The 18,870-nt window shown below is 47.5% G+C and overlaps 1 protein-coding gene across 1 annotated transcript in view; it reads left to right on the plus strand.

The window, feature by feature from the left end:
• Positions 1 to 18,870, plus strand: part of LOC147899600 (uncharacterized) — a 220,419-nt gene that overhangs the window by 13,099 nt on the left and 188,450 nt on the right. The window contains exons 2-4 of the mRNA XM_087377757.1: positions 15,315 to 15,374; positions 15,557 to 15,635; positions 15,986 to 16,079. Of these exons, the coding sequence (XP_087233883.1) occupies positions 15,315 to 15,374; positions 15,557 to 15,635; positions 15,986 to 16,079 (233 nt within the window). The remainder of the gene's footprint in view (positions 1 to 15,314; positions 15,375 to 15,556; positions 15,636 to 15,985; positions 16,080 to 18,870) is intronic.

Below are 18,870 nucleotides of genomic sequence, written 5' to 3' on the forward strand. Positions count from 1 at the left end.
ATTAAATAATATCACTGTTAAGCACAGGTATCCGATGGCTCAGATGCATTACATGGGGCCGTAATTTTCAGTAAGATAGATCTTAAATGTGGCTACTATCAGATTCGTATTAGAGCCGAGGATGTGCATAAAACCGCTTTTAGAAGCAGATTTGGTCATTATGAGTTTTTGGTAATGCCCTTTGGACTTACCAATGCTCCAGCTACATTCGTCATGCTTATGAACGATTTACTACGTCCGTATATCGGAAAGTTTGTAGTACATTTTATTGGCAATATTTTGGTATTCAGTAAAAGTATTACTGAGCATCATGAACACTTAAGAATAGTGTTTAGTACTTTGAGGAAAGCCAGTCTTTATGTGAATAAGAAGAAAACTATACTGTGTATGGTTAGACTTGAATACTTAGGATTCATAATTACTCTAGAGGGGGTAGAAATGGATCCAAAGAAAGTGGCTGCGATACTGACTTGGCCAATCCCTTAGAGTTTGACCGCTTTGCGATCATTTTTGGGATTTGTCCAATTTTATCGAAGGCATATCAAAGGATATTCCGAAATAGTATCTCCATTGACTGATTTGACCTCAGATAAAGTACCTTTTATATGGGGACAGAATCAACAAGAAAGTTTTAACACCATAAAACAAGCTGTGGTCACAGGACCGGTGTTAAAAATAGTTGATTCCCATAAACTGTTGTTCCTGGAAACCGATGCAAGTGGCATTGCGGTAGGAGCAGTTCTCCTCCAAGAGGGAAGGCCAGTGGCTTTTGAAAGCAAGAAGCTTTCTCCCTCTCAAAGAAATTGGCCAACTCATGAATTAGAGTTGTATGCTGTTGTCCATGCTTTGAAAACATGGCGACATTATTTGTATGGATCAGAGTTTTATGTGGATGTTGATCATGATACTCTGAAACATTTTTGTAAACAACCTGACTTGAGAGGCCGCCAAGCTAGGTGGGCAGAACTCATGCAGGAGTTTAATTTGACGATTTGGTACCGAAGAGAAAAAGATAATAAAGTTGCTAATGCGTTGTCACGCATTATGCATAACATGAGTTTCACGGTATTAGAGAGTGCTCTAATGGCCGAGATTAGAGAAACTCAAAAGGTGGACGAGTTTGTCCAGAGTCTATGGCCTAAGGCTCATATGTTAAAACCCAGGGAAAACGAAAAGGATGACTTGGCATCCAGAAAAGGCCAAACGTATGCAAGATATGCCATAAGGGATGGTATGCTGAAAAGAAATGGCAAGGTCGTAGTACCTAATCAGAATGATCTCAGGTAGAGAGTCATTCGCGACAGTGCCATGATAGCCCATGTGCGGGACATCCAGGAGTAGAGAAGACATATGATCTCGTGAAGCGAGATTTCTTTTGGCTAAAGATGAAAAAGCATATTCATGAATATGTGACACGTTGTTTTTCGTGTCAGGTAAGTAAGGCCGAACGGGTGAAGCCACCCGGACTTTTACAGCCCTTGGGGATACCACTAAGTAAGTGGGAGAGCATTTCCATGGACTTTATTGTAGGGCTGCCTACGACACAAGGTGGATATGATTCTATCCTTGTGGTGGTTGATCGTCTCACCAAGATGGCTCACTTCATTCCAACTAGAGAATTTGTTAGTGCCCCGCAAGTGGCGGATTTGTTTATTAGACATATATTTCATCTGCATGGATTACCCAAATCCATAGTGTCAGACAGAGATGTCAAATTTACCGGTCATTTTTGGACTGCGGTATTTGAGACACTAAGGATTGAGTTGGGAATGAGTAGTGGGGATCATCCAGAAACGGATGGTCAGACGGAAAGAATCAACCAAATTTTAGAGGATATGCTTAGAGCATATGTGTCATTGAGGCAACATACATGGGACAAGTGGTTGCCATAAAACATTCCTCTACAGGGTTCAGTCCGTTTGAGCTGAACTATGGTTATAGACCAGCGGATCCAACTATAGTTGGAGTACCTCAGAATGTGCCTAGTGCCGCGAACTTTGTGGTTCAGATGCGGGAGATGCTAGCACTTGCGAGAGCTAACATCCGCCAAGCTATGGATAGAGCTAAGGCGTATGCGGATGAAAACCGATCCGTTAGAGAATTTAAGGAAGGAGAACAAGTTTTTCTCAGAGTTCCTTCGCACTCTAAGTCTTTGACTGCAGGAGAGTGTGCTAAGTTATCACCTCGATATTGTGGACCATGGTTAATTCTAAAAAGAATAGGCAAGGTAGCGTATAAATTAGAATTACCACAGGGGTGTAAGGTGCACCCAGTGTTTCATGTTTCTCGTTTAAAGAAATTTTGGCATATAGGTGACTCACTAATAATCGAAGGTGTGGTTTTGTTTCAGGAGATAGAGGATAATGCAAGACGCAAACCAACAAGAATCCTAGAGCAAGGAACAATGCAAGTGCGCAATCGGAAGATACCCACGGTGTTGGTTGCATGGCATGGTCTATCTCTATCGGAAGCTACCTTGGAATCCGTGTACCAATTACGGGGAGTGTTCCCAGATTTCATCATCGAGGACGCTGATGCTTGAAGAGGGAAGGAATTTTATGCTCTAACCGAGATAGCATGACCTCGGAAAGATCGGTGGGCATTTTCTCTTAGATGACCGACTTTTGTAATATTTTATGTGCGTAAATAAAATGGTCAGGGGAAGTAACTGCCAAGGTCCTAGGTGAGGGTGTATTGGCATCGACTAGGTGGTTCTGAGTGCTAAGGCCTAGGTGCACCTAGATGTGTAAAAATGCCAAGGGGTAAATGTTTTAGTCGTGCCCCAAGAGAGGGGTAAATGGTGTACCAAGCTAAAGGTCTAAAATGATGACATGTGGCAGGAGGGAACCATCTAGGGAACTGAGGGCTTGTGGATAAGCATGAAGGAAATAAAGTTACGTATCTTTTGTACATGTGATCCATGAGATAGGCTGGGTGGATTTTTGGGATGCCAGCGCCGGTGATTTTGGATTAGCTAGTGAATCAGAGAAAAGCTGGGAGTTGTTAGGAAGTGTACATAACATAGGCAAGTGGGCATTAGAATGGATACATAGGCAAGTGGGCATTAGAATATATAAAACTAATATTGTTTGCTTTCAAAAAAGACATGCACAAAAACAAGATATTGTTCTTACCATGTAACGAGAGGCAACCAAGTAAAAAGTTACATATCAAGCTGGAGGAGGATCGAAGACAGCATCCTCGAGCTTCAAATTGTTACTCTGTAAAAACTGATACAGTGATGAAACCACACCATCAATAAAAACAAGCTGTTTTTTGCCCTTGTGATTCTTCTTGATATAGGCTAGTACCCGAAATTTTTGAATCATAGGGTCAAAAACCTGTTGTAACATGGGATGAAAAGATTCCAGTTAAAAAGGTACTTCTGCATCCCGAACAGAAGAAGACTCTGGCACAGGCATCAAAGGCAAAGGGGCTAAATCAACATCTGTATCCTCCGACAAAAGAGCTGCATCTGATAAAGCAGGACTCAGCATTTTAGCTTCACTCTGAGGATCAACCTGAGAAAGAGCAGGGGCAGCATCCTGTATAATCCCCTCTGCAAGGGGCACATCCATATCCTGAGGGGAAGGAGGCTGAAGATGCTCAACAGGAGTCACATCCTGAACTTCTTTAGCAAGAGAAAGAGTGGCCTGTGATTTTTCTACCTTCCTCTAGTAATGCGTCGGAGCAATAAAAGAAGGCTTTCCAGCAAAGCCTTAGTAGAAACCGGAGAAGGAAGAGTAAACTTCACAGCTGAAGAAGGAGCAAGAGGAGTGGTCATGGAAGTAGAAGGGCAGGCACGTGCAAAATGACCAACCTAACGACATCGATAACAGGTTGTAGTAAAAGAAGCAAAATGTAGCCTGATGCGCATCGGATCGTCAAAGCCCAAATCAAGATCCAGAGTAGATAGCACAGGTTGCATCATATCCCATAAGATACAGAGTCGAACATCACGGGTAGCCTATAAAAACTCCGGTCTCAGAACATGGAGAGGCCTTCCTAGAAGCGCTGCAAGAGTTGGCAGATGCTGAAGAAGAGGCACAGGCAGCGCTTTGAGGGTAATCCAAACCGGACAGTGGGTCAGAAGAGAGGAAGACGGATCAAATAGGGGATCCCAGGGCATCACATAAGCAAAAAAACCCGCTCCTGGAACACTAGCACGACTGACAAGGCGCTCTACCACATCAGTCGAAGAGCAGTGGGCATAGTAAAATCCTTTGCCTAGAAAGACAAAGGAAGAGATACAATCCAGACCCACTGCAACATCAGCCCAATGACGAAGATGAGCTGAAGATAAAACCCTGTCCATAAAATAGAGGCAAACTCCCAATTGCTGAGCCTGATGAAGATCGGAGACCAAAAGGGCAGAATCCAAGGAACGAACAAGCGGGGAAGCCGATAAAGGAGCTTCTGTGACATAGGCAGAGCACAATTGGTGAAGAAGATCCAGCAAGAGAGAAGAAGAAGGACCATCAGAAACATCCAGCTTTGCCGATTTGACTGAAGGCGAGACAAACACACCACCATGCTTCCGCCGAAGAAAAACACGAGTAGTCGGAGTAGAGGCAAGAAGAGGAGGGGCTGAGGCAGAAAAAACAAAGAAAACAAGTGTTGAAGCAACAAGAAGGGAGGAGGAAGATGACACCGAGGGCTGCAACATCGGAACGGAAGGCAGAAGAGGCGCAGGGATAGATGACGGCCGTACAGCATGTACAGACGGCCGTACGATAGGGTTTGTCAGTTAAGGCCATGGGGAATCAGGCCACCTTGGTTTCATGGGATTGATCTCCACCTGCTCGGCATGCGGCATCAAAATGCTAGAGGAAACGGGCTGGATCTCCTCTACCATTATATTTGGGAAGTTCCAGTTTTTCCAAGGGGCGCCTGCCTTGATTGTTATTATTTCTGCGATTAAAGAAATTGTCAGCCTCTGCATCGAGGTCAATATCCTCGTCATTGTCTCGCGACGGCGTCCGGCCATGTTGTGGTGTGGAGGTGTTAAAGGGATTTCTTGAATTTCAGGGAGGGAATCGGGGTAGAGGATTGTCGGAGGCGGTGGTTGCAAGGGAGTTGTATGGGTGAACATAGGGTGAACTAGGGTGACGGAGAGGTGAACATGGGTGAACAAGGGATGAACATGGGGTGAACATAGGGTGAACTACGGTGACAAAGAGGTGAACAAGGGGTGACAGAGAGGTGAACATGGGTGAACAAGGATTGACATAGGAGTGAACATGGCTGAACAAGGGGTGAACATGGGGTGAACTAGGGATGAGCATAGGGGTGAACAAGGGGTGACATAGAGGTGAACATGGGTGAATTGGGGGTGAACATGTGTGAACAAGGGGTGAACATGAGGTGAACATGAGGTGAATAGGGGTGACATTGGAGTGAACATGAGGTGACCTAGGAGTGAACTTGGGTGAAAGAGGGGTGGACATAGGGTGAACAAGGGGTGACACAGGGGTGAACAAGGGGTGACAAAGGGATGAACTTGGGTGACAGAGGGGTGAACATAGGGGGACAAGGGTGAACATGGGGTGAACATAGGGTGAACTAGGGTGACATAGAGGTGAACAAGGGGTGACAGAGAGATGAACATGGGTGAACAAGGGGTGACATAGGAGTGAACATAGGTGAACTAGGGGTGAACATAGGGTGAACTAGGGGTGAACATAGGGGTGTAGGGGTGAACAAGGGGTGACACAGAGGTGAACAAGGGGTGATACAGAGGTGAACATGGGTGAACTGGGGGTGATCTTGGATGAACAAGGGGTGAACATGAGGTGAACATGAGGTGAACAGGGGTGACATAGGGGTGAACATGAGGTGACCTAGGGGTAAACTTGGGTGAAAGAGGGGTGGACATAGGGTGAACAAGGGGTGACGGAGGGGTGAACAGGGGGTGACAGAGAGGTGAACAAGGGGTGAACAAGGGTGACAGAGGGGTGAACAATGAGTGAAGTTGAAGTGAACATGGGGTGAACAAGGGGTGACAGAGGGGTGAAGAGGGAGTAAGAAGAGAGGTGTTCCAGATCCCCATGTGGAATGAATGGACGTGGTTACACCAACCGCTTGTCCACAGCCCTTGCTATTTCCATCTAGCGAGAGAAGGAGAAAAAAGCCTTAGTAACAGTTTATTGATCTCCCACCAAAAGAGCACTACTTGGCAGAGAGAACAACCTTGAAAGGGTTAGGAAAAGAGAGACATTTTTTTGTGTGGAATAAATAAAAATCCAAATAACAGGAATGGCAATCATCATCCATAGAGAGACTCAATGAGGATGATATTTCTTTACCCATGAGCCATTCATGGGTGCTGGTAACTTCTTGCCCTCCAAGGTGGCCAAGTAAACCCCTCCATTGGGAATAATCCTTGTGATAAAGAAGGGCCCTGTTCAGCCACTAACAAATTTGGGCTTATGCTTCGGGAACTTACTTGAATATAACAAGGCCAAGTCACCAACTTGGAATTTCCTCTTTCTGAGATATGCTTTCTGCCTTCTTTGCCATACTTCCTGAGCAAGGATTGCTTCACGACGATGTTCGTCCAATGCTTCAAGATCCCATAATGGCTCGAGTGTGCATGCCTCCAAGTTATCATCCATCTCTGCCATGACCCTAGTAGTCTTCATGTGGAACTCATAGGGCATAACCGCATCCAGGCCATAAACTAGCAAGAATGGTGAATATCCAGTGCTGGCCTTGTATGCTGTTCGGTAAGCAAAAAGAGCGGCTGGTAGTAGAATATCCCAATCTGCCAAGGAATGAAGACATAACCGAGCCACAATATGAGACATAGTCCGATTGGAGCTCTTGGCCAAACCATTGGCTCGAGGGTAGTATGAACTAGATGTCTTGTGAACAATTTGCAGTTGGATGATGAGGTCAGTAATGGCATCATTAAGAAAGTGGGTATCTCTGTCACTCATCAATTCCATAGGACATCCAAACCTAGTGATGATTTGATCATACAACTTGAGCACTGCAGGCCTTCGTGGCCTTCGTCTCCACCCATTTAGTGCCATTGTCAGTAGCAATCAGGGCATACTTGTTCCCTCTTCGAGTTGCAGGAGAGATGGATCCAACAAAATCCAATCCCCATCTATAGAAGGGTGGTATAGGGCTGGATGGCTGAAGGGGGAGGTACTCCCGTCGGGTAGGCTTTGGTCCACCTCTTTGACATGAGTCGCAGGCGGCGCACATGAGCATAGCATTCTTGGAATCGCTTTGGCCACCACAACCCAGAGCGCATTATCTTTCTAGCCGTAGCCTCTAGTGCTATATGACCTCCCCCCATTCCTGAGTGATCCTCCTGAAGGATTGCTTGTGTTTCATGAGGGAGCACACACCGCCTTAAAATGTGGTCCTTCCCCAGCTTGTACAGCTGACCCGCAGTCAGTTTGAAAGGAGCAGCTTGAACAATCTGCCTCCGCTTTTGTGCTGGGGTTAGCCCTTTGGGGTTCTCACCTATAGACAACAAATGTGCAATGTTTGCATATCATGGTGGAAAGCAGTCCACAGCAAACAGACAGTCATCTTTTGGTATTGTGACACCGACACGGAAGAGACCCGCATTTGGAAGGTCATCATCAGCTCCTGTGGTTGCTTCACCTAAAGAGATCCTTGACAAGTGATCTGCAAGTTGATGCAATCACCCTGCTCTCACTAGGTATCCACGTGCTCAGTCTCCCCCCAAGCGTGGGTTTGTTCAGCAAGTATTTGAGAGCTTGATGATCAGTAATGATGATAAACTTACTGCCCAAGAGATAGTGCCGGTACTTTGTCATGGCATAGACCATGCCCAAGCCCTCGCGTTCAGTGGTGCTATAGTTTCTTTTTGCTCCGTTGAGTTGCCTGCTCGCGAAGTACACAAGTAGGTTAAGTTTGTGCTCTTCATTTGGTTGGGCCAATATTGCGCCAATCGCTAGTCCACTTGCATCTACATGCACATGGAAAACGACATCCCATTGAGGTTGCCGCAAGATGGGTGCCTTCACTAGATGGTCCTTGAGGTTGTCAAACGCTAGTTGTTGAGGTGCGCCTTCGTCCTTCATACCCTCTTCTTTCACCTGTTTTCCGCTTTGCACTTCTTCTTCTCCGGAGTCCGGATCTGACCACCAGGGTTCTTGTTGATCCAAGTCAATGAGAGTGTCAATGAAGTTACTTGCTTTGGCTACTGCTCCAATGGACTCACTTTGTGCTCGCGTTGAGGACTTTGCAAACTTTCGTCGCATGTAATGCTTCTTGTACCGAGTTTGGTCTGTCGGAAGTCTTTTCTCCGCTCTTCTCAAGTACCTCCTAGTTCTCTCACTAGCTCCTTCTAATGTTTCAAAACTACTTGTCATAAGACGTCTCTCTAGGACCCTCGAGCACCACTTCACTTGTGCTACTCAACACCAGCAGTGTCCCACCATGATAGCCATAAACTGTCGAAGGGGGGGGGGGGTTCCTTACACTTTCGGAAGTATTACCGGAGGCCTAGGGCTACTAGTGTGAGAAGCAAGCAGGACGTGCCATGGGTGTCATGAATGGTACGTGGGGCGACGAATGCTAGTTGGTGATGTTAACGATGTGCAAGTGGTACAAGTGCAGGAGTGATGTGAGCAAGAACAAGACTAAAGTGGAAAAAAATCACAAAAGCCAATCCTCCACATGAACGGAACAAAACTCCAACCACATGACATAGGGTCCGTTGTACCAAGTGAAGGGAGAGGAGGGGAGGAGAACACAACGGGAAGAGATCTTAGAGGAGCAAGCAGAGGTGGAGAGAAGCATAGTTCATTAGAAGAAATGAATCATATACTCATGAGAGTTACACCAAATAACTGATGGAGCATTTGTGCTTGTTAAGGCGAAAGAAAATCTTGGTGGTGATCCTTGGTCTGGCCAGAGGGGCTCTATGGCAGCATCCTCGAATCCCACAGCCGTTAAGGTTCTTCTTTCCCCAGTTGACAAGCAACAGGTACAGCACGCAGTTCAGTCCCTCCAAGACAAGGAGCGTGGGTAGAATTGTGGGCCTCACTCCTACAAGGAGACAGGTGCGAGAGTGGATCTAGGCGAGCTTGGCGTTAGAGGGTGACCACATCCAGGATGTCACCATCTATGGGAGAGGCGTATTCCTCATCCAGCTGAGCTCCCCCGACATTGCCTCGACACTCGTGGAACAGAGCCCCATTCTCCTTGGCCCGCATCTAGTGTACCTATTTCCTTGGTACCATGGCTTTACAGTGGAGGACATGGACACGACACAGCATGTTTTCCATTTTTCGATTACGCTCCGCTTCCTAGGGCTCCCAAATGAGTATCGAGCCATCCTCCCCTCCATTGGTCGGGCATTTGGCACCGTGCTCGAGTCTCCGCCAGAGTCAACCACCTCAGTTGTAGCAGATGACGGGGTCCCCAGGATCAGACTGGTGGTTGAGAGTCCGGAGTCCCTCCCAGAGTTGATCCTCCTAGAGATCCTCGAAGGGAGCCCACTTTTCCAGCGAGTGGAGATTTCTGGGTTACTTGGCCAGTGTCTTTGGTGCAGACAGATGGGTCACCTAGCCAGAGATTGCCCCCGTGGCCATGGTCGAGTGCCGTCCCCCCCACCCCTGCAGAGTAGGCAGAGTCAGCAGGCCAGAGTCGAGCACTCCCTCAAATAGGAGCAGCAAGAGTCTTAGACCCCCTGGGTGACCCCCTCAGAAGGGGACTACTGGATCCATGTTAAAAAGAAAAAGAAACCAAGCAAACAGGCTTGTAAGCGCCACAGGTAGAGGGCCAAACGCAGAAAGAAAGAAAGAAAGAAATTTTATTAAAGGTCCACGGAAGGCCATACATGGCCTATGGGACACAACATCATCCAAAAGGGAAATACATCATCAACGATGCGCCAACTAGGTGGCCTCATCGTAATACAGCTAAGATGCCAAAAATGGCTACAAAAATCCTAGATACAAAATGAAATGAAATAGAGTACCAAAAATGCCTAGATACAAAATGTAAAATATGAAATATGAGGAACATCATCTTCCCTAAGGGGTTTGTGATCCAAAGAAATGATGGAAGTCATGGCCATCGACCATGCCTCCTGCCATGAGTGTGAAGATCTGGGCAAGTGTCAAGTGGGCTGCTGGCGGTGCCAAGTCTCCATGGAGCAATCTCCTCCGAAAATCTGCCATCATCCTCCATCTGGCAGAGAGAGAGACAGGGTTGTCTGTGAGGCAAGTGAGGAGGAGCACCAGCAGGAGCCCTTACGTGGAGACCCACCTCTCCCAGTGGAAGGGGCCACTGCCCAGCCAGATGATCCTTTTGTGTTGGAGGTTTAGCATCCGCATTCACCCTTGCATCAGCAGGTGAGCCTCAGGAGCTCCTGATGCGGTGATGGAAGATGTTAGCTAGGTAGCAGCTGAGGAGGAGTGGATCTAGAGCCCCTGCGAACCTGATCAGCAGGGGGGGCCTTGTTGCCCCTATCCCCCCCGTCCCCCTCCCCCTCCCCCTCCAGATCCCTTCCCCTCCCCCTCTTCCTCTCCACCCCCCTCTCCCCCCCCTCCCCCTCCCTCCTGGGTTCCCCCCTCCCCCTCCCCCCCCCCTCGCCCCTCCTACTATGATCACTCTCACCACCCGCCCCCTCCCCTCCTCTCCGCCTCCGTCCCTCCTCCCTCCCTTGCCATCCCCTTCCACCTCCGTAGGAGGTTCCTCAGCCTCCCTCCCCTCCCCTGCTTTGACACCCCTGCCAGTAGGCAAGGGTAAGACGACGTCCCTTGTGCTTCCTCATCGCAGCATTAGGTCCATTCGGGGAGGGTGCCAGGGGGACGGGGCTCATCCTCTCGGTCAACAGCTCCCAACCTCCAGCCTGGGCGTCCCTTACCGTGGGACTTCTGGAGGTTGGGACCTTGGAATTATCTGGAGATTTCGGACTCTTGTCCTTTACCACTAGAGGTAACGCTTATGGTCCTGCAGCCTCGGAAGGGGGGTTTGATCAGCGCAGTGGGCTCTCAGACACACCCCGTTTGGAGATTCCAGTTTGCCTCTACAGGGTTGGAGAAGTGGTCCTCAGAGGTGTTTGATGCTATTATGGGAGATCAGATTTCACGCATGATGGACGAGTGGATGGGGCCACAGGGACTGGACCTTTGGCACGCCCATGGTGCGGAGGTGAATTTTCAGCTGAGCTTCACGCGAGAGGAGCCGATGTGTGGTTTGGCGGTAGGAGTTATCAGGTTGCTTCTTGAGGCAAAGGCATACTACTGGCCCCTTCAGAAGTGTGCGGAGCTGTTCGGGGTGGAACTCTCCTTCATGATGAAGTGGGCACGGAAGATCGGCATTGAGCCGGTATCCACCCTAGTACGTCGACGCACAGACATAGACTATTTGCCCTCCAAACCCCCGGCAAAGTCACATAAAGCAGTCTTTCTAGAACAGACACCCACTCATAGGAGAGCCTTGTTTTATGCATCCCCGTCCTCATGAGCTGGACCATAGTGAGTTGGAACGTGCACGGGCTCCTCGATTGTGCTCGTAGTCAACCGTAGTACGTGATACTCCGGCAGGAGTTGCAGAGGGCAGTGGTAGTGAAACCGGCCTCTAATCACTTAGAGGGCAGTGGAACTAAACCTTTAATCACTTCAGCACTTATTTACAGCTCACAAAGCATATATCACAACCATTAACCATTGCATGATCACCATTTGGCATTTACCCATTTGTTCACAAACAAAACCACTGAAAAAGGGATGGAGGCTAGAATGCCCCTGCTCAACAGACATAGACAAGTGCACCCGATTGGCCCCAAACACCGTGGTGCCCCTTTCGGTATTTCTTTATATTTCACAGTGAAATGATTCCAAGTTGCATCTGGGAGACCTTCCCTGCAACTGAGCACGCAGCCCCAATTCACTAAGCCTTCGCAAGGCTTTCAAGCATAGAACACCATCACATAAGTGCACTTAACCCATAGGCTCAACCCAAAGGCATTCTCTTTTCCGAGTGCAATTCCATTGGCTGTCCAGATGCAATCACACTGCACCCCAGCTGCACTCTCTTTGAGTGGTTTCCAGATGGCATTCACAAAGCTTTTCAAAGCTCCAAAATAAAATCAGCAAAGTACCCAACCAAAGAATGACTCATGTAGCACTGCCTGGGCACCTGTGAGCCAAGAAAGAGGCGGCACACGAGGCCAACCAATAGCTCATGGCAAAAAGAAATTGCAGTAGCAAAATCACAACTCACCAAGCCCTGAAGACTCGAACCAAGTCCTCAATCGCCAAGAGGACATAGTAGCCAATGCCCAATTGCATTCTCAACCAAAGAGGAGTGCAAAGGCATGAAGAAAGAGCATTTACAAGAGCCGACCAGCAAGAATTCCACTGAAAAATGCAAAAAGAAGCACTTCTGTCGCGAGGAAGTGGGAGTTCTTGGGCTCAAAAGAAGCGTGCTTCAGAGAGGAATGCATTGAGAAGGTTTTGGAGAAGTTTCATCGCCGGAAAGTCCTCCAAAACTGAGAAAAACCAGTCAACCAGCGTGTCGGACCACTCGAAATTCATCAGAAAGCTGTAGCTTTGCAAGAGGAGAGGCCCAGGAGGCGGTAGAAGAAAAAAGGTCCAGAAAAAGCCACTTTTGCAAATTCGACCAGCAAAAGAAGTGCTCAGCTCTGCCCGTTCTACCAAACGCAAGGAGGGAAAAGCATATCACTACGAAGGGGAGGCAGAGGGGAAGCCATCGGGCCAAACGGAAGTCGAGGAATCCAAACGGGTGAGGAGTTATGAAGAAAAACGGAATTCAGCTGAAGGAGGCTGAAAAACCAGTCCAAAATCTCAACAAAGGGAGAAGATGAGAGAGAAAACCACATATGTGAAGTTAGAAGGCCCAGGAAGGTCCAGGAATGGCAAAGGAGCATGTAGAAGGCACTAGAGCCACCTGGAACTCTAGGGGGGCCACTGAAGGTACATGGCCCTCTAGGGGGCCCATTAAAAATGCCACATCATCATTTCCCAACAACCACTCTTTTAATTCCTTGGAATGCCTTTGGGCCTAGGGATTAATTACGCTTATGTGCTAGGCACCATGCCGCGTTTAATTACACATTATTAAGCCCACGCTTGGACTTTTAAAACCAAAGTTGTCACGGTCTTGTAGTATATTAAAGTACTTAGAATTTCACGCCCCCGTGACAGGTAGGACAGACAATGGACATCCTTTTGATTCAGGAGCATATGTTCTCAGCATCAAACATCAAATGACGACACCACCTTCTCCCAGGGAGAGGTTCGGAGGAGTGGTCCCCTGCAGTAGGACGGAGCGGAGGGGTCTGCATCTCGGTCTCACAAACTTTGGCTCTAGAGGTCTACGATCAAGGCGAGCTTTTGGATGGGAGTTAGGATAGGAGAGTCCAGGATTGGGATTCCGAACGTGTATGCCCCAACGTGCAAACATCACCGGAGACATATGCAAACTTTGGCTCCAGAGGTCTACGATCAGGGCGAGCTTATCCTAGAACGGGAAGTTTGGATGGGAGTTAGGACAGGAGAGTCGAGGATTGGGATTCTGAACGTGTATGCCCCAGCGTGCAAACATCACCGGAGATGTATGCAAGCATAAATCGAATCAAATTCATAAGTGTCCCTATTTATCATGCATCTGACAATGAGTTAAACACGAAGTGGGTTATGATTTTCTATCTACCGCTGTAAATCATGAGAATCGACATATTAATTCCTTAAAAGGAGAATGTCCAGCATATAATATGTGAAATCCTGCAAACTAACCTTCATGGCCCGCAAGAGACCTGAGGAGTGGGAGTAGATTGATGCAAGGCATCGAGAGAAGAGCCTCCCCTTCTTTTGCTAAACGGTGAGTAATGCCAGGAAGTTTCAGCTCAGCCTTAGAGGCTGGAAGTCCACCAGAGCTCCTCATTGGGAGAATTTTCAGATTTCTGTTGACTTGCAGAACTACTTTTGGAAGAGACTCTAGAATCCCTCAAGGACAAAAAAATCTTGCTTTTCGTTTTATGGGAGGATTGCAGGGAACCAGTGGAGGTCCATTTTGGGGGCTGTTTCTATTTGCCCTTGTTGCCTTTTATTGAGGAGTCTATTGAGCATTGTCTATGGAATTGCATATGGATGAGAGTCTTTTCGAAGGGGATTGCTAGTCTTTTGAGTACCTTTGTTCATTTCCCCTTCTTTCGTGGCTTGGCTGTCTTTCTCGGGACCTCAGGCCCTTTTATGAGAGGCATGACTCATATTGGGCTCTTTCTATTTGTTGACACTTAGTTGAGTCATGCTCTCTAGATGATGTTCCAGCTTTCCTTATAAACTTGCACTTGACTCGGTGGATACTTCTTGGGAGATTCTGGCGAGCATTTTAGCTTTTGGAGATCTAGATGCATAGAGGCCGTGGATGGCTCGTAGATCCACACTTCTCACACATTGGCTAGTATTTGGACAGATATTGTACACACCTTGATTACCGTTTGGGTGAGCATGCAGGGGTCTTCCCACGCAGTTTCTGCCAGGAGGAAAGATTTCCTCAGGGAGTGATATGGCTCCCCATTTTCCTCGGAGTCCACCACAGGGTTGAGGTGGCATTTTCAGCCTTAACCTCGGTGCTTTTCGAGTGCTGTGTGATGATGTTTTTCGCACACTAAGGTTTTTTTTTCATGCCTTGCATGATGCATTTCTTCCATGAGCCTTGCTCTTGGGGTTTTTCCCATAGAAGACTCTTCATTGAAAAAAAACAAAAGTAAACAGATCAATGTCTTGAAATGAGTGGAAACTCCATCGACTTTCAATACTCCCTTTTGATTAGGCCTCTTTGGTCCTTGTATGCCGTTTCTCTCCAATGTATATATAGAACATTTTCTTGAATTTTTAACACGTCATTGGTGTGTTTCATAACGTGTTGCACACAGGTTTCCACACATTGAAACCTCGTATTTCATGGGTTGTATTGAATGATGACCTTAGAAAGGCTGTTTCCATAAGGGTGCTGCACGTCTTTAGAAGGCGACGTTTGCTCTAAAGGTCAATAGCTGAGATTGTGATTCTTGGAGCATGGAATCGTCATTCTTGAGATGGCCAGACTATATATTGTGTCAAGGATTTTCAGTGGAAGACATGACCCTTTGTATCGGTTAACTCCTGAAAAATCATTTTTGCATTGTTTTTTAAAACAATTTCTCTCATTGACTTCATGTACCAATTTTCAGCAAGTGCTTGGGTTACATAGAGAACAATAAAGAGGTAATGCTTCTGATGTTCAGTTCAAAATTGCAGTACGTGATTCTATTAAAAGAAAGTAACAGATCTGATACATATTTGTGCATACAGAGTCTACTGCTGCCAAAGAGAAGCCATGTGGAGGCCACATTGTTTTGTCACAAGTTCTAGGTGAGGAGTTTTGTTATTGCATGTTTATTTTCTTGGCTGCAAGTTCTTTTCTAAATAATCCTGATATCTAAGGTGCTTTTGTGTTCTTAACAATGAATTGATCATCCTATGGTTTCTTTCTTAGTCATAGTGATTCTTTGTGGTGTATAACTAGTGATTCTTTTTATTTAACCATTGTTCAGCTCCTTCGGATGCAACTAGCTCCATCGATGAAGATTCAAGGTCCCTAAATGAAAATGAGAAGATAATGCATTTGTGCAGGTGAGCCTGCAACAATAGCCCAAATAAAACTCATGCTACTCAAGATTAAACCTGTAGATTCTGTACAGTTTGTGCATTAATGAATGGTAGATAGATATAGTCTGAATCTGGGATAGCAGAATGCAGGTTTTTGATGCCACCAGTGAGAACCAATGATGAGGAAATAATATTTGACATTTAGTTTAGCTGAACCATAACATTGGTAGTAGATTGCAAGGCATGAGCTCCTATTTTGAGTTTATCTTTAACACATTGAAGTCAAATTGCACCACACCACAGGATTTTACAATATTTATAGCTTGCTTGATGTTCCCATGTACCTTCGGTAATCTTGCGTTTGTATTGAGCAGGTCAAGTGAGAAGCAAGGTAAAAATATGGAGGAAGAAATTCAGAGTTTCAAACAGAAGAACATAGATCTTCAAAACATGCTCATGACAGCAAGGGTTTATACTTTCAAACTTTGTTCACATGGATGTTCCAGAATCTTTCAAAATCTAGATGGCAGTTTATGCTTGGATACTGATGAGAACATAACTAACTTGTTTTTTAGAACATTTTTTGGCTCTGCTTCATGTATTTTTTTTTCATTTTTTCCTTCATTGCTTTCTCTCCTGCTCCTGCTTCATCGCTGCTCATCGCTCCATCGCTCCATCTCCATCGCTGCTCCTACGCTGCTCCATCGTTGCATTTGCTTCATCGCTGCTCCTACGCTGCTCCTGCTCTGCTCTCTCTCCTCACGCTCCCTACACTTATGCTCATGCTCACGCTCTCTCCTCATGCTCCCTACGCTCACGCTCAGCCTCTCCCTCTCTCTACGCTCAGCCTCTCCCTACGCCTACTCCTACACTCATCCTACGCCTACCCTACACCCCTTACACCTACGCCCTATGCTCATCCTATGCCTACCCCTACGCCTACGCCCTACGCCCTCTACCCCCCTCCCTATGCTTAGCCTACCTAGCCACCCCCCTCTTTGCTCGTCCCGCTCCCGCTTCAGCCCCTCGCCACTTTCGCCACCTCCCCCCCCCTCCCCCCTTTTTTTTAAAATTTAATTAAAAAAAAAACTTTTTGCCATCTTAGCCTCTCCTTCTCCACCTCAGGCTTCCACCCCGCCTCGCCGCCACCTCGCACTGGACATGCCTTGCATTATGGGGGGGAGCTAGTGCTCCCACTCTCGGTCGGACACTAAGACCTGCACCCACCCAAAAAAAAAAAAAAAGGGTCCAAGAGAAATGGGGGACAAAGCCAAGAAAGACGACAACAACAACACAAACCCCGCCTCAGCTTCTTCAGCCTCTATCTCTACCTCAACCTCAGCACCTGCTATAGTTTTAGTTTCGGTTTCAGCTCCAGCCTCAGCTCCCTCTATCTCTATCTCTACTTCGACTTCAGTCCCCGTCAGGCTCAGCTCCAGTTCCAGTCTCAGCTCCCTCTACATCTACGATCAGTGACATACTCATGCCCATGGCGCTAGTTGTTGTTCCCTTCCCCTTCTCTCCTGTTACAGCTCTCGCACTGCTTATGACCATACACTGTTCCGCATTACGCTTCACTCTCCCCTCTCCCTCTCAGTCAGCCCACGCTCCCACACCCCGTTGGGACTGCCTCATCCATTCCACAGTCATCTCCATTCCTCACACAGTTCACCTAGTCACCGTCCAGTTGTCGGACTCAGTTCCACACTTTCATGCCACAATCACCACAGTTTCAGCATGGACATCGGTGGGCTGATACACTAGAGGCCCGTGAGACCTTGCTCATGGAGATACATAGTTTCTGTGAGCATGAGATGGAGCTAACTCGCTTCGCACGGGAGCAGGTCCGCTTCAATCAGGAGCAGAGCTGCATCATACATGAGCAGGCTAGGGCCATTCGAGAGCAGGCGGCTCTTATTCATGGACTCCGACAGGATATCATGCAGCTCCAACAGGAGGTCACAGCCATACACACTGTCCCAGGGAGTACCCCATTGGTCGAGGCACATATTGTGAGCATGCAATCTGCTATTGAGGAGACTTCCAGATGGGTTGACGTGGCTAAACGGGAACCCGCAAGGATAACCTTTCGGCTACCCTCATGGAGCAGCAGCAGAGAGCCATTAAGGCTCTCAACATCAGAGTACGCGGGATCCCACGCACTAAGGCTACACCGATGGTAGATGCGATTGCGTTCGTGGCCACCCTGGGTGTGGTTGAGCACATGATAGAGAGGCCATGGTGGGTGGGGAGAGATCCCAACCGAGAGCAACCCCTGATCATACGGTTCCATGACACTCAGGTACGACTTTCAGCTCTACGACGCAGGTCAGTCCTTCGAGATCAGCCAACGATCTCTATGGATGAGGACCTCACACCTCTACAGGTTGAGGAGAGGCGCTCTTTGTTGCAGCAGCGGGATCAGGCCCGGAAGGAGGGGAAGTGGACAGTGGTACGAGAGGGACAACTTCTTGTAGGCCCCCGTGGGGCACTTGTTTCCTCCCCTACATAGGGAAGCGGGTCTATGAGACTCAGATATCCGAGACCCTGTCCTGCACCATTTGGAACTGTAATGGTACTTTATGGTGAGAACCAGGGAACTTCTCGGAATCCTATACAAGCCATGACATAGTCTTTTATACAGAGACACATCAGAGTCCAGAGCGCCCTCTTCCAATAGTCAGCGGATATACATGGGAGTCTGCCTACAGAGATGAGACAAGGGATACAAGAGGAGTTCGAGGTTCAGGTGGAGTTGCAATCCTTTCCAGATCCACACTTCGGGGGACCATTTCAGTAGAGTAGAGAGATACACATTCTAGATTCCGGATTCGACACATGGACAGCCGGGATCTGTTTGTCGCAGTTTGCTACTTCTCCCCTGAGACCTCCCACTTTGCTAGAGATATCCGAGGTGATGATGAGACATCCCCATTTGCTGCTGTTTATTAGTTCATCGTTGACTTCTCTAGCCGCGGAGAAGTCCTCCTAGTGGGGGACTTCAACGTGAGGACAAGGGCCTGTCAGAAACCACTTCTTGACTTCAGAGATGATTTCACTCTACTGCCAAATATTGACCTTAAGGAGGCAGGTATGCTACGGGTTTCGGTTGATAGGCGAGGTCCATTCTCATCTTATGGGCAAGCCCTATTAGACCTTGGCAGGATACATGATCTCATTATCTATAATGGTCTTGACAGATGGCCCGCTTCAGGTGGTTTCACATGCTTTCCACATGGGGGGGGCTGCAGTGTTGTTG

This window comes from Dipteris shenzhenensis, chromosome 8, assembly GCF_047967505.1.
Source record: "Dipteris shenzhenensis isolate YYH24624 ecotype China chromosome 8, Dip_SZ_1.0, whole genome shotgun sequence".
Lineage (NCBI taxonomy): Eukaryota > Viridiplantae > Streptophyta > Polypodiopsida > Gleicheniales > Dipteridaceae > Dipteris > Dipteris shenzhenensis.